A 23,729-nucleotide genomic window follows, 5' to 3' on the forward strand; every position below is an offset into this window, starting at 1 on the left:
ACATAGATATATACAAACACACGTATGCCTGTGTGTGTATATATATACACACATAAACAAACTACACTGGGAAAACTTTTATTCAAAACAAAAAACTACTTTTCAGTTGAAAAATTACTTGCTAAATATACCCATTTTTATAAACACGGAAGAGGGAGGTGGAAGTTTTTCAGATAGCTATATTAAATATTTCCCTATTCCACCAAAGAATTGATATTCAAAAATATTTATTTATAACAACATAATCAGCATATTGATTATATTAAGCAATCCCTGCAGATCTCTATAAGCTGAGGTTAACAATGGCTTTTCAAATGCCATTAACCATCACCTTGCAGCTTTCTCTCTATTATATACCATAAAGTTAATCATGTGCAAGACAGTTTTTCGAGAGAAAAATCTGCTATACAGTGCAATGATCACCTTGGTATTTTCCTAGAACAAAGAAAAGGTCTTTCTTAAATAGGAAAAAGTCTACGCCATCAAAGAGTGAGTGCTGGGCCAGATAAATCATGAGTTTCCTCCAAAATTTCTCAGGTTATCTCATTAAAGGCTAAACTCTCCAGACCTTTCTTTTAGCATTAAAATCCCTGTCCCTGTTATCATGAAATCTGCCAAGACTTGTGTTTTTGTAGCACGTAAACTGTACTGGTGTGAAGGTAGATGCAACGGTTGAATGAATGAGTCTCGCAGAAGGAGAGCAGAGCCCTTCCACACTTCTCTAAAGCACCTACGTCAAGGTAAGGTGATCTTCCTGGACAGGATCAGAAATCTTCTTCAAGTTTCAACATTTGGAAACCAAGTGTCACAGAATTTTATCTCTTGGCTCCACCAAGATGTGTGCGCCATGCTCAGACAACAGCCAAGCACAGAGGTCCTTCGCTCAGCACTCATGGGGCTCCATATTAATTTCTTAGATAATAGGAAATGAGATACAATGTGATATGCCACCACCACGTACAGAAGGAGGTTGCTTACGTAAATGAAACATCCATAAATCATGCCATGTAAAGTCACGGACCGTACTTTACACAGTGATAACTTCTACAGGAGATCATTCGTTAACAGTCAACTGTTTCATTACATATAACAGCAGTGGTGTCATACTGAAAGAAATTCAGACTGTAACAATATATTTTTTTCATTTGCTTACCAAATCAATATTTATCTCCCTCTATAGGAAATTAGATAAATTCATTTAACATGGAAAAGTAACCATGTAGCTAGCATGAAGCATGAACTTATTGAAGTACCATACGCTGCATGATATTCAGGAGTTCAGGCCCTGCAAAGCATTTCACAGGGAAAGCACTCAGAAAAACATTTCAATTGATCTTTCTTTCCCCTCTCTAAGTTCCTTTGGCAACTGATCTGAAACATAGGTGCCAAATTAGGGTAGCTCTAAGGTTTCTATTACTATTTGGCACACTAAGGAGCCAGTGATTTAAGACAATATGAGATGTCCATTAGCTGTAACAGTGAATTCAAATGCTTAGAAGCCAGGCTGTAAATCTACCCTTTTGGAAAAATTAACCACTGTTTGCCTAAAGTTAGCAACTCCATCTTTGACAATAAAACACAATGATGATCCCTCCAGCTAGTTCACTCGCCCCCACCAAGAGCAGCCCTTGAGCTGCATCCTGCAGGAGCAGCAGCTGGGACAGGGAAGCATGGACAAAATAGTTGGGAAATTCAGCCTTTGGACCCCTGCAATCTCAGGGGATTAACTGAGTGCGGAGGTTGGGTGCCTCTCGGGCGCTCTTGGCTCCCTCCTGCACCCCTGGGGCCACCCTGTCAGGAGACCTACCCAAAAACTTCCGGAGTTCAGCGGTCAGGGCAGGCTCTGAAGAAAAATGATTACAGCAGAAAAACTCCAATAAATTCCCTCTCCCACCACCACAAAAAATCCCCCAGGGCTTCTAGGACTCTGCAGGCAGTCCTGAGGGAAGAGGCGCTTCTGTGTTACCCTGAAAACAACCATTTATGAAGAGTTCCTGATCTAGCCTTGCGCACGTGGCTTGACTATCACGTCTTTCCACTCTTGGGCCAAATGTAGCTTTTAATTCTGACTTTTGCTGAACCCATGCATAAATAAACTCTATGCCACAGGTAATGGTGAGATGGAGGTGCTCTCTACCTATATAGTCTAGGATGCCTGAAGTTCAGCAGTGCAGGATGCTGGATGTATGGCAAATAGTAGCTTATTGCTTACAGCCGATGAGTGGTAGATTGCTGCTCCATGTGCTAGAGATGGCAGATAGGAAGTGAGAGGCAGGAATGGATAAACAGAAGAGTAGGTAAAAAAAAAGAATGTTTTGTCTTCCTGATGTGCCTAGATTGACAGTATGTCATTCACTTATTCACTGGGCAGTTACATCATGGACAACAGCAAAAACTAGCAAGGAGTATGAATTTATTACCTCCATTCAAATTTTGTAGCAGGTTTTGGCAAGCTGCTAAAGCTGCTAATATAGCACTTATTGTGTTGATGGCCATAAACTCATTTGTAATACCATAAAACAAATTTGTATGATATCCACAAATCAATTGTTCCATTTAGATGTTATTTCTTACACAAAAAAGTAACTGTGGTCTTGGCTAAGAGATATGTCAGAACCAAAATGGAAAAAAATTATCAGGGACAAAAGAAAAGGATACAACTACTCTCGGTAGTGTTCTCTCATCCTCCCTCCATCCTTCCACAAATTTCTATTCCCAATGTCATTGAAAGCAGGGTCATAAGGAGCATTCAAAATGCAGTTCTGCTGGATGGTGCAGGCAGGTCTGTGGATATCATTTGTCTCAAGAAATAGATGTTTGCAACAGCAGCAAAGGCCAAGACAGAGTAGAAAAAGAAACAGTAGTGCTCAACCATGGAAAAAGAAGAAACCCGCAGCACAAGGCCAAGAACACACAACCACTTCCTCTGAAAAGCTGCTACTCTTCTGTTTATGTCAGAACTAATGTTTAGGGCACCCTTACCTCAATAGCCATGCTCACAGCAAATCTTTTAAGGCTTCAGAGTAAAAAAAGGAAAAGATAATTTTAAATAAAATCAGCTAATAATATTCTTCAGGAGACAACACTCTGTGCATTTTCAATGCTCAGCTTCTCGTTATTTGCTGGAGCATATAAATGCAGGCGTTTAACCTCCTGATTTGCAAACATGAAGGAAAGATACCGACACAAATAAAATGGTGTGTATGCAAACAACGCCCATGCCTCACACGCTGGCTATGAAAACTCGGGAGTGCACTGTTCGCCGTTTTCTTTTGAACATTATTTGTTATGCTATGAAGAAAAACGAGGGTGCAGAATTTCCAAGGTTGGAGGACAATGACATAAGATCTAAATCCACATTTTACAATCCCTCCCTGTGTTTCTCTCACATTCTCCCACCACAAAGTAGCTCACAAATGATGATGTTCTAGATGTGGTGTTTTATAACAGAAGCAAGTGGTTAACCAATGTAAATCCCACAGAGAGAGCAAGGGTGGGCTCTCAGGGTAAGGCTTATTTAGGGCATAGTGCTTCTTTCTATGAAAATGCAAATCAAAAGCAACTGAAATCCACCCAGTTACGATATGGAAGAAATTTACTGTCAGTTTACACAAAAATGAAAGAAAACATCGGTGATTTATGTACAAAGGCCAGAATAGCGAGACCTTGCAATGATGATGAATAAATAACAACAGTCCTTTTTGCAATATTCTTACTGAACTCCCAGACTTCTACACTAAGAAGTATTACATTCCTACACCTTATTTTTAGAGAAAAAAAAGTCATAATTTGCAATAATCGCAATTTTAAATAAATTTATATAGCAACCAGCAGATATCCCTCCTACTGCACAGAAACATTGAAAAAACCCCAAAGATCAAATGCTGATGCATCTTCCTTCTACAATGACTGTGGTTTTCACAGGGACGCTTTGCAAAGTGACATCAAATGCTGTTTTTAATGAAGTCAAGCATAACCTTTAAGTTCTGAGCAGTAGCTTTATACCAACATTGAATGATTTGGGGGAACTGTAAGTTATGAATTTTTTTTCTTTTAATTAATTTCTCAGCTGAAAGAGTTTGGAGATCTGATTAAATTTCCTGGTCGGACTTGTTTATACCATCGTAACAAAAAAAGAGCATCTAAATTCCTTTGCACAACAGCGGTGTTACGCTAGTACCTGCAAAGCAGTCAGGCGCTTCTGCATGCTAAAGGATTGGGGGAAAATAATCACTCAAGTGGGAAAACACGGTCAAAACCAGCTCCAAATAGTTGAAAATAGGAATAAAGTGCAACCAAACAGTTGAATAAAAAAAAAAAAAAGAAGAAAGAAGTGATCTAAGATCTGGCCATGTGAATGGATGGTTAAAGCACAGAGAGTCGTGGGCAGGCTGTAGCCCCACGCCCACGAGTCTCCACCTTCTCACTGTGGGTTTGGAAAATAATGATCAAGACAAAGGCAACGAGCAGAGAAGATTGCAAATCTAGGGAGAAACAGGAGCGGGCTGTCAGCCTTGCAAGCTCAGCTCCAACCTCCTGCTCAAGCTGGGAGGAGGGCTGAGGTCAGTCCCGCTGCATCCCCCTCAACCCAGGAGGGCTCAGGCTGCTGTGGGGCAGGACAGAGACCAGGCGGGGCTGGACTGCAAGTGGGATTTGGTGATGGGGGCTGCAGCCCCACGGCTGTGGGGCCCAGCCAACAGGGGCAGGCTGAGGCCCCGGGTGAGCACTGCTGTCCCGGGACGGTGCTGGCGTGGGGAGTGGACGGCCCTCTGAACTAGGATGGCTTTTTAGTTCCTAAATGGAAAGTTTTATAATTTATTCAATCTACTTTTCTAGTTATCTAAAACTATTAACACAATTGTTAAAATTCACAGCTTCCAGTTACTAAAGAAATGTGATTGTTTTATCTGGATTTCTATTATATGAATAAAATGTAACACTTTGTCTGGATAAAATGGCCCCAGAGTTTCATTAAAAAAATAACAGCCTAATTCCCTAATATGAAGTTATTTTAAGTGTTTTATTAATATTGTCTTCTAAATGCACATAAGTGTGATCCCCCTTTAAGTGCAATATCTTTAGGGCTAGTTGTAATTGTATTTTTCTTATCAGTTGCTTGTGCCTGCATTTCAAATATTCATCGCTTACTTCAGGCGCTTCACTCAGACAAGAAAGAGTGCAGTGAAAAACTATTTAATCTGGACACTATTTGAATATGAAACTTTTCAGTCCCCAATACAACAGTTCACGTCCCTTTTAAGCAACTCAAACTACGACTGACAAAATTCCCACAGTGTCTATTATATCTTGCCATGAGTTTCATCTGTTAAAACAAAACTATAAATAAAAATTAATGTGAAACATGAAAAGCCAACCTCACACGTGGAACAAAATCCTCATCCCAACCAAGTCTACAGCAAATTAAATTATGTATAAAGTAATTTATATTTAAGTAAAAAATATGACTTGTCTCATCTAACTTTAAGCATCTAGCAGGGGTGCCTGGTTTCAGATCCTGCATACCCTGGAGGCCCTCGGTGGAGAAAGGAAAGAGGCACCTCTAGTGGGCAGTTCTGATTTTATTGGGTGCCTGGAGGCACGTACTGCTTTCCCTTGGCTGGAGGGCACCAAGAAGCCCCACTCTTACCTTAGGTACATTGGTACTTAAAATTAAGTGGAGGTATCCAGGCTGGAGCACATCAGTTAAAGGACAGAATCACATTTCTTTTATTTAACTTGTTTTAAAGGAGAAAAGGATGCTTTTTTTGAGGAAGAAAGAAATGGTTCAAAGAATTTCTGTTACACCATTATTGTTGGCCAGTTATTAATGACAAGGAAGGGAGAGAGCCACCGAAAAACTTTGGAGAGGCATTCAGTTCTTTGTTGGTGCTGGACACAGGGCAGAGCAAAAGGCAGCACAAACTGCACGTCTTCACAGTTTCCAAGCCCAGGGACAGGCATCACATTACATGATGTCTTTGAATTTGTCTTTGCAGGGTCACACATATACAGCTGGGAAACCACAGGATGGTGTTGCGATAATTTTACAGCGAAATTATAAAATGGAGATGTGTGGCAAATGTAATTTTTCTATCACTGTCCAAATGCAGTTATAATTATACATTAATTTTCCCCAGTGACTCCTCTGTGGGCCCTGTATTCCTGAAAAACTTTGCCCTCCTCACTCCCCTCTCTCATGCTCAGGGGTTATTGAGAACATGGTGGGTTGAAGAGTCAGGGATTTTCCACCTACCCCTTTATAGGAGCTTTTTTGCATCTTGGTATTGCTTCAGGAATGCAATATGGGGCCAAGCACATCTCAACAGAGAAGCTGGACAAAGGAATTTTAAACCGTACTTTCTATTTTGCGAAGTTTTATCTTTGGATGTGTATAGTAAAAGGCACTGATTGATTATTGCTGAGTAGGGTTTTCCCTTTCCGGAGAGAATCCCAAAATCAAATTTACTAGGAGGAGGTGGGAAAAGCGCAGCTCAGCATTCAGATGATCCGCTCCTGTTATTTATATCGGGTCCCAGGCTCCTGCCAGCAGCCCTTTCGTCTGGATGCCACAGCACAACCGTGGTCCCCTATCCAGACTACCTGGAGCCCTCCAGGTAAATCTATATGCTGTGGCTGACTGGGGTAAGTTCTTGTTACAGGGCTTATGATTTAACATACCCTGAGCACCAGGTATCCCTGGGGCAGAGGACAAAAGCACAGGGTTACATCGCCTTTCTGACCGCATCTGCATGAGAGGAAGGACTTTTGTCTTCTTGCTTCAGGGTTCCTGTGTCTGTATCTAACAGCAGACTTTAGAGACTAATGTTAACAAAACTTCGGATAAATGCAGTTTTTCCTGGTTTTGCTTCCCAGCAAAACAGTTTTACGCAAATGACAATGAGAAAAAGAGAACAAAATTTAACAGCACAGAATGACTTTCCCCTTTATGTACACATTAGCTAGCTGAAGATGGTAATCCACAAAAAGGCCAGAACAACTACTTATTTTTTAATCTTTTCCTATGTTAATTCCTGAAAACACTTGGCCACACTTGCTTCATGTTTCCTGTCTATTTTCTACAGCTTACTGAGCAAGACTGACATGCAGACAATTTCTAATTGATTTTTCCCCAATGTTATGTCTTTTTGGTAGCATTTTTTCCTCTGCTGATAGTGTGACTGTTCTCGTTAGCACAATGAAGCCACTTAAGAAAAGACTATTAGATGGATACTCTTTGTATGTCTGTTCATACCAATAAACTGAGATAAATAATCCATCTCCGCATACTTCAGGTGTGTGTAATGGCTGAATAACAAAAGCACATATGAACAGTTTTGATGGCAAATCAGGATTTTTTTTAAATTTTGATTTTTATTTAAGCAGTCCTGTCCGTCAGTGGAATAAAGCTGTTTTGAACAAGTTTCCAATCATTTGGCTCTCTTACTAAAGTTGGTGTTTGCTGGTCGTGCCACAGCTTGGTAATGATTAATGTGAAGCTTGCAGTGTCTACACAGAGTGCTTAAAAGAACTGGCAACTCAAAATGATATTCATCATACTGGCTTTCATGCCGGTGCTGCATGCTGAGGTTTTCTACATCCAGATACATGCTGCCTCAAGTAGAAATCCACTAAGTCAGAAAATATCTCCTTGTCTTTACTTTATAACATTCCATAAAGGAGAGTTATTTGTAAAAACATAACAGGAAACAAAATTCATTTTCAGATAATTTGTATCACTCTGTGATCTCCTGATAAATTACGATTAAATTACTCACCAAGAGCTTTAAACTGAAGTAGACATAGCCTGTGAAACAGAAAGAGTAATTTAATTTATATTTAATTATAATATTAAACTAGGCACATACAGGAGATGGTCATATTTGAGAAAGTCTTATCACAAGAAAATAGGTTAACACAACTATACTCCACCTTTTTTCTGTTAAAATAATTGGATATTAAAATTAAACAATCCAAATACATTCACCCAACAGCCCAGAGAGGTTTACTGGATACAACATACACTAAGCTGTCTGAAATACAAAGGCTAGAAAATATGCTCAGAGCAGTAAGCCTCCACCCTGCGTGCCTGAGAAGATGGAGAGATTGCATCTTGTCCTTACGGAAGGACTGAGGGCACATAAAACATCACTATCCTGCGTACAAAGGGTCTGCACAGGGAGGACCTGGACTTTCTAGCATCAAGGGTACTAGAAAACCCCCCAAGTTAGTTGAAAATAAAGCAACTTTTGCCATTGACTCTGTTGAGATGGCTGGAGCTACAGTCCAGACAGTTACTTGCTCGGAAAGGGAATTCCATGTACTATGACCCTGACCCAGTAACCAGTTCAGCATATGTTTAAGTACTTTTCTCAGCCAGACTTGGCTGATGGCTGAAGGCATCACCGCAATAGAAACAATAAATACGAAAACAATATACTTCCTATAAAGAACACAGAAGTATTCTGTAACAGCAGCGATTTTATGACTTGCTTTCACAGATTCAACTGATTATAGGTGACAGCATGGATGCTCTGCTTCTTTGAAAATCAGGCTCTAATTGTGGATGACTTGAACCAGGGTACACAGTAATTCACTGGAAAAACTCATAAGTGCACAGCTTTCACCTGCAGTATGCTCATTCTGGATGGCTCATCCCACCCCACCAGTAAGATGGACAAGGTTGCCTCTCCATAGGACTGTATTTGCCAAAAAGTACTGCAGGAAATTCCCAGAGAGATCAATAGTGTGGTTTTCTAATGTGCTCTTAATATGCTTCCCAGAGGAAAACATACTTTCTGTAACACTTAAAAATTCAGTAAAATGCCTCCATGTTTGCACTGACAAAACAGGAGGGACTCTATTATAGTAACCACAGGCTTGGCTGTTCAGAGTAGGTTGTAACATGCAATAACACGGGCAAAGCTAAAAATGTAGCTTAAGAGGAATGTAAGAAAAAGTGATTTCACAGCACCTCCCACCTATGCAGAAACGGTTGTTATTCCATTGACCATATCCCACAGTCAGCACTCTGCAACCTGAGGGAGCTTCCTGGTTAGCATCATCCAGCCTCAGTCATTTTCTTTAATCCTTCTTTTGAAATGACACGCATTATTGACACTTTTTTCTAATAGTTTGCAACGTTTTCTAACAACTTTACAAATGTCAATCACACTTCAATTCCAGAAGCCCTATTGATTTCCTCACTTGCACTGTATCTGGTCTACTTTAAAGATATTCCATATCACATCTAGCATATGATAAACAGAAACGCTGCTGCAGGACCTGTGCTATGTGGTTTTACTTATTTCTCGAGAAGAACATAGGCTCTTCTTTCCATCATGTGAGAGTGCAAAGTCTTTATCCTGATCTCAAGGGCGTTTGCAATAACTATAAAGAGTTCAGATCACAGATGATTTGGTATGTGTGAGTGACATATACACAAAAACACTTTCTTTTGTTCTATGTGAAAGCTTTACAGAACAAGCATTGCTGTGGGATGCATGCTGTATTAAGAAAAACCTTTAGCAAATATGGCACTTGACAAATTAGTGTCTAAAATCAGGGTTCCCATGGCTGCTTAAGAAATACACATGCTCCTTAATAAAAATGGGTACTCGATTTGTTATAAATTTTTCACATCCTTGGCAAAAGCCAAAAATATTTCAGTAAGAGTCTGTATGGTAACAGTCATACCTAGAACTATTTCGCACACAGGTAATTGCTGAGGAAGTTTCAGAACACTGGAAGTTATCTTCTAACCTACCTCCAAACTTTTATTTCTAACCTGTATCTCAACTATAAAAGTTGTCGCCTTCCTTTTTTTCCTTTTTAAATATACTTACTCATTTGCAGAATTCTTAGTGGAAAACTTTGCCTCTAGTCTGGGAAGTGGAAAACCAAATTTCCACCTGATGCAATTTGAAATGCCCCACAAAACCAGGTTTAAAAATGTGTCACGAACATATGTTGTGGCAATGAAAAACGCTGCAATGCCAGAGCTGAAATGCACAGTAATTTCTCACATAGAAGGATCTTAACTGCTTCAGAGGTACAGATTGTTTATTTTTCCAAACTATCCAAAAGTTCAGTATATATAATGACGCCTTGTGCGTATGTGTGAATTCTGACAAATTATTTACCTTGAGTCTGAGAAGAAAACTAGAAATCCTGCATTATTTCTACTTTTTTTTTGCCCCCCCCCCCCTTTTTTAAACTTTTAACCTATTGCTTGAAGTGAAAAGGAACTCTCAAATCCCACTTGTTAGCCTCTTGAATGAATATGGCCAAAGACATATTTAGCATTTGTTCCACACAAGCCTGACAAAGTTCATTCTGAGGAGGTGTTTGTTCTTTTACGAGAATGAAATTCTCAATGTCTTTTTTTTTTTTCCCCCTGAGATCAGTGTGATTTAAAATAGATGAGCTACCAGCCAGATACTGGTGTTTATAATTGGATTGCTAGCAACTCTTACTATAATGACAGCAAAACACTAACAAGATACTACGATCCACTGTACTGAAAGAGTTAAGTTTACAATGTCTTCCCCATCGCCAGTACTTTTCCTTAAAGTAGAGGGGGGGTTTTTTGTCTGGAGAGGAAACTGTCACTTTATGTTTTCAGGTTTGTAGAAAAGCCTCTTTTAATGTAAACATTCATTAAACTAATTTGAAGTTGTCATTACTCTCCTCCCCTGCTGCTTTATATCAGATTATTCCTAAGTGCTTGGTGAAGAGCCCCATAAACACACAGTCTATTTCCCTGCAGGGTATAATCACACAGTTTGCACTGTGATTTATGCTGTATGGCACTGGTGAGTGTCCTACACTTTGAAAGGGCTTAGTTCTTCAGCAGATGCACTACTCCCTTTATATTTAAACAAAGTTCAGCTAACCCTCCCAGTCTATTACAGACATTGTTTAGCTCTTCCGCTTCACAATAAGGCTTGTTAAGTACTGATTAAATACAAATCAGTGACACTTTTAATTAAGGAAATGGGAATTCAGAAATAATTGCCTTTAAGTTTCAATAAAAACATTTTACAACTGTTGTCTTCCCTTCCCACAGCATCAAGAAACACCTCTAATTTGGAAAGGAACAGACTAGAAATCCGATTTGGATTTTGGTGGAAATACTAATTCTGACTCTAGAGGATCTTCTCTGATGTCTTCTTTTATAAAAGTCAGATCCTGGAGGAAGTTCTGTGATGCCGTCTTGAGCAGAGAGAGCAAGATCATTTTGCTCTGGAGCCTGAAAACCTGAGGATAGCTGGTGTTATCAGCATCTGCTGCGTTCATGAATATCGGAGGTCTCAGAAAGATAAAATTTCTCTCATAGATAGGATAACCGGTGATGATTTCAGTCTACTCCACTAACAAATGTTAATCTAGAAAATACAGCAATTACTTCAATAATAAAACACCCTTCAGGCATTGCATTTATACACTTTAGATAGTTTGTGCGTGTTGCGTGCCAATAACGAGCCGAAAATGTAACACTTCTCTCATGCAAGGAGTCCCAATGGAGTGCATCACTTCAGGAAGGGAGTGACAACCACTTGACATGCCTAAAGAAGGGTTACAGATGTGAGGCTCCTGGAGTTGCTACTCCAACTCAACAATCATTTGCCTCCATTTTCACCCCTTGTGAGATTGAAGTGAACGTGCACTCGGCCAAAGTTAGTACCTTTGCATACTCTAGATACACAGAACCATCAAGCTGCATTGCAAATGCGAGAAGCAAGAGACAGAAGCAGCCTCCTCTCTGCCACCACCGTGTTTTTGAGGAGAGCCCACAGCTCACCCCGTGAGTGTTAAGATCACCTTCCAGGCAGTCTGTGCCATCAGTAGGTAAAGATTTCCCTTGTCTGATAAAGCCCTCTATTTTCTCAGGATTCAGTGATCAACAGCCAACAGGCAGAGGCAAAAAGGAGGACGCACTGTGAAAGCGGAGCCAATATCCCATAGCTGTGCTGCTGGCAGAGTCACCATTGCAGTATGCTGTGGTCTCCAGAACTATTTTTGGCCATTACTGCAGATGTAATCCTGTGAAATTCAGGGAAACTAGCAGGAGCGCAATTCAGATGGCTAATTCAAAATAAAATTAAAAACCCTCTTCTTCACCTTTTAGATCTCTTCTCCAAGCTCTCCCCCTTTCTGTTATGATAGCAGCTAAATCCAGGTCTGTGCTATAGGGAGAATACTCAGCAGAACCAAAATTTTATTTTTATTAATTTAAACCTTAGTGGTACCTAGTTAAGATAATTAAGTTTCTCTATTTTTCATCGCAAATAATGAATTTTGTTAAATAAAGTGTAATTTACAGTACATACACAGAACATACAAAAGTAAATCCTAATAGTGTATTTAGAGAGAAAAAAATAGGACAGACATTTAGTATGAAACATATTCCTTGCAATTAAAATCAGAATGTGCTTTTCTATTTACCTGCTTGTGACTAATGGATTCAGCTAAGATACATTTCACATTAATATCACACTGTATTTTCTAAACATAGTGTAGCTGTTAACATATTTATAGGTTAGCAGTATTAAAGACCTGTACTTGGATGCAACGTTTAAAAGAAATATTTGTCAGAATACCAGGAACAGCTATTCAAACAAATTAAGCCTAAATGCCAAAAAGAGCCAGTGACAAATTCCAAAGTGCATGAGTGGCACTTTAAGTTCCACAATATCAGCGTAAATTGATGTAAACCTACCCACCCAGGGAAAGGAAAGGTGAGAAAATAGCAGGAAAAGCAACTAACAGAAAGGTGTAAAACAGATTATGTGTAGTGGGAAAGTTTTATCTGACACCTCTTAGATGGTTTTCCTCTTACCACACCTTTTCTCTCTTCTCCCTACGAATTACACCAACTCATATTATTTAGAAATGATGAGCAATGCACCGTTTAATTTGACATATTCAATTCTAGGAATCTTAAAAAAAAAATAATAACCCTAAATTGTACCTGTTTAAAGCCAGCTCCTCCAGTCACACGATGCTATAAACATTTATCAATCTGACATGGCAAGGCTGGGCCCCCATTATTATCCTTTTGTGACCTGCACAGCTGGTCCAAAAAACAGTTCTCTCCAATTATGCCCACAGATAATGGTGGGTAAATTCAGCTGTGCAGTATTAGCTCAACCTAAATATGATCCCATTTGACTAATTTCCTAATTCTTAGCAGGGTGCTTAAAGAACCTATTATCATGCAGACTCAAGGAACACAGAAGTCTGGTTATTTGCATCTGTTCCGTGAAAGGCATTTATCAACTGTGCCACAAATTAGAAGTTTGCAGCTAACAGACTAATTTGTTACCTACATATACCAATCACAGACACTCAGTGCCTAAAATAATTGCATCTGGAGTTTGTTTAAACTTTTAATGTTGCATAAATGGGTGTTTGTTTTGACCCGATATATCTTATAATTAAACAGCTTGAAATAGGAAAGGTTGAAATTGGGTCAAAAAAGATATATCCTTCATGAAATCATGTCTGTATTCATTAGCCCAGCTGGAATGCTGTTATTGGCACGATTGTTGCTACTTGACTGAACTGTGATCATAAAGGTTATTAAATGGGTTAAAAACAAGGCAGCAGAAAGATGGAAATTACTTGCATATGTAACCATGCTTTTTGCAAAAAAGCATATTGTGTAGCGTGGTTTGTATGCTGTAGAGTACAATCTGCCATGCATTACACTGTTTGGGTTTTTTGAAATCTGATTAATCTTCTCAGTAGCCTAACATAAACTCCTAGAGCTGCAGGCCTATTGATATTTGGATTTTCTTTCTAAATTCGCTTCTCTCTAATGTTCTTCCTGAACACATCTGTTACTAAATCAATCTTCAGCATTGTTTCTCTGCAAACTTCACACGACCATTTGGACTTTCTTTGACTTTATCATGTCTCAGCTGAGTCTGCTCTGAGATCTAACATACTGTCATATAGCTGCCCTCATCCTATGTCTTCTGTATGGTCCAAAACAAATTTGGACTAAATTTTCAAGATCCTTCACAGATATCTATTCTGGTTTTAGCCAGAAACATATATGAAGGAGATGTACATGCACTTCCTCGCATCTTGCCATACCTGTCATCTTTCCTTCCCTCTCAACACGTTTCCTACATTTCACAACAAAGCAAACCTCTTTGTCTCCTTTCCTCATCTCTGTCATTATTTCAGGAATCTGTCCATGTTCAAGCACTTAATTATACTCTTACTTTATGAACTGCTTGAATTTTCATACCTCCTGACTCACTTGCAGTGTTCTGCATCACGCTACTCATGCTAAGGTGACAAGAAAGTGATACCAGCACATCTACCCATGAACAGATTCATGTTAAAGCCTTACTATGCTTGACTACCTGAAGGGTAATTACTTCCTAGGTAAGTCAGATTTCTCCAAAGTGGATCAGATTTTAAGGAATAAAATTTTCTTCTATTACAAAAAGAGAAACTACAAATAAAAACTCTGAAGGCATTGTAGACACAGAGGAAGTTTCCTCTGTGGAAAGGCAATAGGAAGGTAAGGATATGCTTATATTGAAGCATTTATAAAGGAAGACCACAAGAAACCTGGCTGAAAGTGATGGGAAACAGTAGGATTCAGAAAAGAAGCTATATATTCAAAAAAGGGAACCTAAATCAAATGGTCTGTGATCAGATCCTCAAGAATAATCAATAGCAGTGTGGAAAGTGATGCAGAGATGCTGCACAGGCATTTTGTAATGCACAGACATGCACTATCTAAAATGAAGGTGATTCATTTTGGCAAGGTTCTGCCTTCTTCAAATATCACAAGTCTTAAGGGATGAAAGTTGTAGCCAGAGGACCTTTAAAGTTAGACCTCCGGGAAAGTAGGCACTCCAACTTACTTTTATGGGGAGAGAGAAAAAGGAGGAGAAATCCTAAAACTGACAAAAGGGTAAGTTGAGATTCAGTGTCCAGATAGGATGGTAGAGATACCAAAGACCTATCCATACCTATTCACACCAGGGGAAATGGATGATAAGTTTGACCAGACGTAAATGCAGCAGCTTAGAAAGGGAGCTCGGAGGTGATGAGATTTTCACATAAGCTCCTTTATCACACCAGAGCAGTTATCAATCTGGGTAGCTCCTTGGTTTCTTTAGTCCTACCTATTACCCTAATTCTTCAAATCTCAAATCTCTTTTTTTTTTCCCCGGGCAGTGATTCTTATCCTTTTCTACACTGTAAATAACCAAAACTTTACTGCTTGACTCCTAGCTTTACAGTCTTCAGTCTCAGTAACTTGATCGCTGAACCAGACTTCACCCCTGCCTTCCTGATATGGTAGGCTTCATCTCATTCCTGTGCAGGGAGAGCTTGTAATCAGATATGAAACAATCTGTTTATTACTTTAAAAATTATTTTTTTATATATAAATTCACTCTCAGTGCAGCTTGGCAAACGTACTGACTCGAGTGTCCTGTTCAGAGCAGAACTGTATCAAAAGCGCGCTCAAAGAACACTCATATTTATTCAGACATTCCGTTGCACATGGGCACATTCCTCACGGGTTTCCATCCTGACCTGGCATGGAGATTAATTTCGCTTTGGTGATGATTTAGCCTTTGATCCTCTATCGAGCCCCAGGACAAACTGATAGTTGTGAGGTGGTTACTGGGATATGAATGCTTTGCTATTAGGCGATTGACTGACATCCCATCCTTGTTTCACATAAATCCTGTTCTCAATATTGATAATAGCTTTCAATTCCTGCTGGCGTGAGCAGGAGCTGACTGGATAACCAGGAAATGAAAGACATAACCAGCCCCTTGAGTGATCCTACCCCTTGAAAAAAAACCTGATGAATGACAATATGCAAATACTACATTGCATCAGAGAGACAATTATCACTATAACCTAGAAATGTTTAGATATATAGCCGCAGTATGCATGGGGGGAAATGCTTTTTTCAGTTAGGTAATATTTAACTGCTTTTAGCAGTAACTTTGTATTCTACCCATAATTTGCCTGCTAGTGAATAGGACAAAGAAAGGGTAAAATCTAAGATGCTGGGAGTGAAAAGGACTGCTGGATGGCAAGTGGTATTGTGACCACTCAGTTATGGTTGTTGCAGGGATGTAACAAAACCTTGGGTGTGATGACTGCCAATAAAACAAAAGAGAATTGGCCCCCACAGAAATTCTGCAGTGACCTTATCCTGCCAGGCACCGTGAGCAAAATAGGACACACACAAAACACTGACTGCCTAAACCCAGGGTGTCTGTACAGCAGCTCATAGCAGCTTTCTTTGGGAAAGATAAAGTATTCACAATATGAAGCATGATCCTCACAGCATAAGTGCCACTGAAGCTGGGGATAAATAGGATGGAGCATATCAGAACTAAGTGCAAGCTTTGAGGAATTTGTTTAGGTTAAATTCCACAAATTTTAGGATGGTGATAATAATGGTCATTATGGACCAAGTATTTTCCAGAGAAAGTGCCTTGAAATTGAAAACACACTAAACTAATGCTTAGGGAGAGCAGTTGGTAAAGCGTTACTTCTAGTGAATTACAGTTGTCTTCTTTCTTCTCTGATAATTTGCGACAATTGCATCCTAATGCTATTTCATTGATTTCTACTCCACTTCAGCTCCCATGCTGGGTTCAGTCAGGGTGACAATACACAAACATTAACCTGCTATAGGGAGACCTACTACACACACTTTCTTCATAGAAAAATCCTACGGAACTTAAAAGGAGTGGACTTTAACATAGTTCTACAGATATTCCTTTAGAAATCCACAGAATTGAATCAGAAGTCATATCAGTCATATAGGCTGCCTTTTTCTTAAGCTCTTATGGGAATTCTGATATATTCATTTAAAAAGATGATGCAGAGAATTTGTTGATACGTTGAAGCTGTTACTTTACAAAATGCTACAACTCTGTTTTGCATATCTGCTTTTGCTGATAAGGCCTTTAGCATCAACTTACCAGACCAGAGACAATAGATAGTGTTAATATGAACTAACATACTTTGACTGAATGAGTGCTATGATGAAGCTAAGAACTATTTTTCTCTGCAGGGAACTTCATTTGGAGAGTGGGAAATTCCCAGGCACAAAACAATGACGCCAGGTGTTGGAAGAGAGAAACTTAGTGCCGGGAAGGCTCACAGAGGCATGAGAAGCTGCGGGAGATGAAAGAGGAACCCGCTAAACTGAGAGAAGAGCCAGATAAACATTGATAAGAAGGGTTATAAAACAATTTCAGCCATGGCATCAGCTGATTTCACTAATGGCCAGTTAAACTGGGAGGACTCCCTGGCTCAGCCGGCAAGCAGTGAGTTGCAGAAGGATCCTGGCCCAGCAGACCTTAGCTATAACATTTAAAAAATGTTTGAGTGATGAGAAAATAAAGTAAATAAGCACAGAATTCATTTCTGTCTACATCTGTGTATCTCACAATTCAAAATAAACAGCAGTCATGTCTCAGAGTCCTCTGCAAAGCCCATGTTATATGCTGTACTAACAGAGATAAACTACAAAAGCAAAATTGTCAAACTCTAGAAAAAATAAAGACCTGTGAGAGAGAAGTAGTGCTGGAACTTCCAGCAGTGCTTCTAGCTCTTTGGGTAAGTATTTGTTAAGTTCAGTCCCCTCACGGACCAAACCATAGAAATACCCAGAGTTTCTATAAGAAGTTTCAGAATCAGTATTTGTGCAGAAAACTTCCATGTCGTCATGGGCCTGTGCCCTGTCATGTCCTCAGAGACCTGCTTCTCTTCTCCCTCCCAACTTTGGTATGGACAATTCCCACCAGGCTGCATGGAGCAGAAACAAAGCCACTCACAAGGAGTTTGGATACCCTCCTTCACAAGCTGTCCCGTGCAAATCGAACCCCCAGGTTCCAGCCTGCCCCTCAGCAGAGCTTGCAGGGAGGCTGTGCGGTATGCTTTGGGAATGAAGTGGTGCATTCCCCTTTCATCTCTACTTTAACTGTTCTGCATGTGTCCAGGTTCTGCAGCGGCCTTTCAGAAAACATCTCCTAGAATCAGGTCTCATATCTACCATGAGGGTCTATGCTATAAAGAGATGCCCTGAACCCATGAGGGAAGTGAGACAACCAAAATATTTGTACCGCTTCAACATCTGCATTCCCAGCCCTCTAAACTTAGAGTAGTGCCTACCTCTTCACTTGATGTTCACCTGATGTCACAGCCATTATCAGAGAAGTGGGGTGAAAAAAAGGTATTCCTGTTTGAGAAGTGGGTATTTACTTTCTTTCACAGTCTGTCCAGCTGGGTTGGCCACCACAATATATTTTTCACTTCGCCACTAGTCAAGCGTGCTGCCTTAACTTAAATAGCACAGAACAGAAAGTCTACATTTGTCCTTGCGAATGACAAATTCCTAGTCACTAGGACACCAAGCTAGGTAAGACATATGGAAATCTCGTGCACAGGAAGATCAACATTTATATTAGTATGCATTTGTCTACAAATTTTCTATAGTTACTGTATCCTTTTTCCTAAGCAATGACATATAAATACATCATAAACCAGCGAAGCATCATATGGGAAAATAAGTCTCTAAGACCAATGACCTTTCCTGAAAGCTCAATGGCAAACTATCTGAAACGAAAAAAAGGAACAATCTGATTTCAATTATTACATTATGCAGACACAAGGGAAAGATTCTGAAAAAAAGCGATACAAACCCCGAATGAGGTTTTCACAGATGTTACCTTACTAGGGTTCCCACTATATTTGACAGGATAAGCCGGAAGAGAGCCTATTTTTGTATCTTGGGCTAAGCTGTTAGAAGCTATTTTTAATTCTACTGTAATGATCAGTACTTTCATTTCCCTTAGCAAACCAACAAAAAAACCCAGAAGACAAAGTCATATAATAGGGAATAGCAGGCTGCAGAGAAAGAGCCAAGGAGTTAGCTCAAAGCTGCTAATTCTACAAAGAGAGGATGATGCACATATTAAAGGAAAAATAAAATGGAAATTTTTCAAAACATCAAGGAATTTGAAGTGTTTGTGGATGTCACCAAAAATAGCTGACCATAATAAGACAGATACAAACTCCTACACTTGTGATGATCTGTACAGGATTTATATTTTCCACAAGTTAAGCAGTCAGCACTCCATATGCATGTCATGCTCAGACGTGTGCAAATTAGATAGCTCTCAATTTATCTATAACTTCATGTTTGTACTGTATATAATTAGAGTTACACCTAAGCATCATTGTAGATACATTGGTTTTCTGTCCTCCACCCCGCACGATACAGTCTTTGTTACGTGTAGACAATGGAAGATGCATTCTTCCAACTTTTGTTGTCCTTCGGTCCACAGAGTAGATAAGCAGATTACTGGTTCTTTACAGCATTTCCCTTTGCTAGGCTTCAGTATTTCAAAGTTCTTTGGTTGCTCATTTTCCTTAACTGGCAAATCTCACTTCTTAAATTTAAGCTATGAATTCATGAAGCACACCTTGAGAATCTGGTCACCAGAGCTCCCGGATTAACTGTGCCATTTGCATAACAGTAAACTTAATGTTGCACTTCCAGACCTTGTATCCTCTAAATTGCACTTACTGATGAAACACAAAATCCTCTAAAAGGGTTTTCCAACCTAAACCAATTTGTAAGTTGGTTTTTTATCTGAAACGTTAAACAAATTAAAGTGATCGGCATATAATTAGATTAATTATTCATATCTTCCAAGTTGCTTTAATTCTAATATATAAAAAAAGATTAAATATCCACTCAAAGGATTAAGGAAAAAGTCAAGCAGCAGCAACACATTTACATTACCTTACCGTGCAAATTATAAAACTAATTAGTCTAAAGTTTCATAAAAATGAATTGGATCTTCATTCACACGCTGACACAACTTTACATATTCAAAACTGACACCCGTATTATTTTCTCATGTTTGTAGTACGAGTCAGCCTCCTGCCTCTGCAACTGCCATTATGCTAGAACAGCTCTGCTTTTGTTCTAAGTAGTGAAAATTAGATCTTGACCTAAATTTCTAAAAAGCTAAAAATGTTTCAGTCAACTGCATGAAAACAAAAAGTCCAGGAGAGCCTCATTATATATCTTACACTGATACTGTTGAAATAGTCTGAAATAATTCTTTATGAAAATCAAAAGATTAGTTTCGTTGCTTTTTTGATGCTTCTTTCTGATCTAGACTTCTTTCTGTGCATGTAATTTCCAGTGTGCTGCACACTGTTTTCTCCTCATGTCAAATCACGTGAACATTCATTAAAAGTCCAAGGCTGTGTACTATAAAAATCCATACCCCCTTTCTTTGAAAATTGCTCTTTTCTGAATAAAAAGAGATTTCAGAAGAGTACAATGAGGACCAAAAAAAAGACTTTCCTATCCCGAGTTTTTGCTGAGATGGTGCTGTAGGGTGGTTTCTAGGAGGTAATGAGTACCCTTAAATATCTCTAACGCTCTCTATGGTCAGATATTCTTGTTCTGGGTAGAAAAAACTATTAAAGAATAATAATATTTCCATTAGCTCATTCACCACTGAAAAAAACCAACAACGTTTGTATCTTGAAGATAATGTCTGTTTTGATCTTGTGGGCAAAGAAAGAAACAGATTGTTCTAGTTTCTTAAGGTTGTTACTCACCCTTATCTAAGGTAAAATGAAACCCATTACTTTTAACAGTTTTCCAAAGAATTGCTTTACCTATTTTTAGCCATGTAAGCCATGTAACGCTTCAAAAGCAGACTGCACTGTATCAAAGCGTACTTTGTCATTACACAAGACCCGTAGGAAGTTAAACAAATTACCTTTAGAAAATCCTAAATAGGTTATTCATGTCTGAGATGTCCAGTGAAACCTGAAGACAAAAGTCAGTATTTTCAAAATGAAACTCTCTATAAAATGACTGTTGGAAACGTTCCTTGGACTTTAACTCTGTTGTTTCATGCTTACAAACAGCTAGACCCTCATCCAGTTCTTTAGGTCTGCAGAGCAGGGTAGTCGCTTTTCAAGAGCCACAGAAGAACAGGGTTACGGGCTGGCGCAGTTCTGCTTGTACACCTTGATTTTGTGAAATGTTTGCCGACTGTTGCCTGTAACTGCGAACGCACTCAGCAATGGCTGACAAAGCAAAAGTTCAGAGCTACAGTCAGGCTAGCACAGATGCTAACGGCACTCCAGCAAAATGGGAAGGCAGGCTTTTTCAAAACCCTTCTCTCCACAGCTCTGTTACATGCATCATGCAATTAACTCCTTGATGGGGTTAGGAAGCGATATTTTGTTCCGACTGATGGAAGGATCTTTACATGATCAGAAAACAATAATCTTGGATGGACTATTATAGTTCATTTCAACACCAAGTGGCCAGCTATTAGGCAGCTGGAAGTTCTGATGATAATAGAAAAGATAATTAGGCTAGTTCACTGACAGCAGAAGGAGCACTTGCCCTGCCATGAAGGCAGCTAAAAGTTTGAAGAAATAAGAAAAACTAGAAGGAAGGTAAATCCACTACAATAAGCAGTTAGTGCTTTAGAGCATAATTATCAGAAAGAAAACATGTTGTTTAGCATACTTTATGTTAATGGAGGGCTAGCATGGCCCACTGTGCATAATTTAGCTGAACAATTGATAAGAAATTTTAATACATATATATATGATTACGGCTACAGAAAAAAAAGACAAAACACAAGAGAGATCATAATAGGCACACGTGAACTCTGAAGGCCTAATTACATCACGGGGGAGGGTAAGCAGTTACTGCTGAATCAAGCAGAAAATTGGCGTAATTTGTAAACAGGTAGAGCTGTTATCCAGGTGCACCAGCATGTGCGTGGGGGCTAGCGGTAGGGCTTCGAACTGAGGACTTCCATCTGCGTTACAGAGCAAGCAGCACAGCTGAATGCTTCCCTCAGCTTAACCAAAGGAAATTAAATACAGAAAAAGGGCCAAATAGCCACCCCTGCCTCCCCGCTGCAGCCCCCAGCCAAGCGATGGATAACCCAATGCAGTGGGATGTTTGCGGGAAAAGAAATACCATCCGTGGGTGAAACCTGAAGTTAGTGCTTATGTCTGTGAAGCTCAGAGATAAAGCTGACTCGGTGTTCTGCCATCAGTACACTCCCTACCCTACTGAGAGTGAAATATTTAATACATGGCTCCCTGACAGCAGAAGGAACCATGCACAGGTGAGCTGCTGCCAATAATGCCTGGCGAGGGCACGGTCTCTCCCCCAGAGCAGACAAGAGTTTCTTTAGGTGGCCAGTTATGGGAGGGAGAAAGGGAAATGAAGCTGCTGGGACTTCCAGCAAGTAGTACACCAAAGGTACTCATTTCTAGGATGGATGGATGGGAGAAGCTGTCTTGCACTGGCCAAGTGTCATAGAAAAAAGTTTGAAACTGTATTTTTAAACAAAAATATGTAATAGAAGATGATATTTTAACAAGTTATAACAATGTGCCTATTTCTTTCTCTTAGGGTGGGGTGCCAGAGCAGTTAAAATATTTCCTGGTGCCTTCAAAAGTAGGAGTTTGAGTCTCACTGACCTCTGCCAACAAGAGGAATCAAAGTGAGCTGGTAGGTGTGTGACCAGCTGCCATTTAGTGAAGCATTGCAGCTGCATACTAACCTGCTTCAGGACAGTTTTACTGTACAGCCAAGTGCCTAGCCCTGATACATTAAAAATGTGGGAAGAAAAAAATACTTCGGAAATCCTTGCATCTCAGATTGAGTGCTCACACATGCAGATTTTGCAGCCTGGAGGTTTAAGCAGAAGCTCATAAAATAGCTCCTGACAGCACTGCGTGTGAAATATTCTTAATGTTTTTGGAGAGGCCATTTCCAGTTGTATTGCTACGGTAGACACCTAGCAGATTTTACTAAAAAGAACAAGCACGTTAGCCCCTCCCCTGCAGACCTACCATGCATGCACAGCAATTCTGGCAGGCCCAGGCTGTGTTTTTTCCCAACAGTTTCATTCATCTCACTAGCAATGTGCAAAGCAACAATAAAACAGACCACTCTCTTTAGAAACTGGCCTAGTGGCAATCACAGCCTTCAGAGTCCTGTCGTGCAAGGACAGGCCTGCCAGCACCATAGCCCTGCAGAAACCCCGACCATGGCCACCAGCTATGGAAGGGTCCCAGGAGCCATCAAGCAGCTGTTCCCAGGCCATGCTCACAGACCTGGACCCTGAGGGAAGCACTCAAAAGTGCATGAACTGTTAGAGTTCATGCATATTTATGTTGCATCTTTGCTGTATTTTTTTTTTTTAAGGGTCTCTAGGATGACCAGCCAGCCCCAGCCACCAAATCCCAGCTGAAGCTTGCAATGGAATTTAAGGATGAGGAGCGGGCATTGCAAACTGCAGAAAGCTAGGACTGTTTTCTAATTATTTTTTTACATTAAACCTCCCTCCATCTGTACCTTTTTGTGCCAGACAAACCAGTAATTATCAGGAAATCCCTTCACTTTTAATCTACATCAGTATGAATGCAATCTCAGAGCAACCCACGGTGACTGGAAGCTATTATTTTCATAGGAAATAATAGTGACTGGAAGTGATAACTCACAGTGCTCAGTGTGTGTGTCATCATCTGATAACATGCAAGGCTGTACATCCCACCGCATCATTCTGTTGCAGGGCTACGATAGCCTTTATTAAAGGGGAACGATTGAACCAGGAACCTTGTCAAATCTGCAGGGGAGGCTGCGGGGGTTGTATCAACGTGGAACT

The 23,729-nt window shown here is 39.8% G+C and overlaps 1 protein-coding gene across 2 annotated transcripts in view; it reads right to left on the reverse strand.

Annotated features, from left to right (window-relative positions):
- Positions 1 to 23,729, reverse strand: part of WWOX (WW domain containing oxidoreductase) — a 534,927-nt gene that overhangs the window by 80,616 nt on the left and 430,582 nt on the right. Inside the window, exon 9 of one of the 2 annotated variants that reach the window (XM_050904133.1) lies at positions 7,776 to 7,804. The exons of the other annotated variant lie outside the window; for it this stretch is intronic. Within the exon in view, the coding sequence (XP_050760090.1) occupies positions 7,784 to 7,804 (21 nt within the window). The 3' untranslated portion in view covers positions 7,776 to 7,783. Of the gene's footprint in view, positions 1 to 7,775; positions 7,805 to 23,729 lie in introns of those variants that run through there. 2 annotated transcript variants of the gene reach the window in all.

This window comes from Gymnogyps californianus, chromosome 12, assembly GCF_018139145.2.
Source record: "Gymnogyps californianus isolate 813 chromosome 12, ASM1813914v2, whole genome shotgun sequence".
In the NCBI taxonomy this organism is placed as follows: domain Eukaryota; kingdom Metazoa; phylum Chordata; class Aves; order Accipitriformes; family Cathartidae; genus Gymnogyps; species Gymnogyps californianus.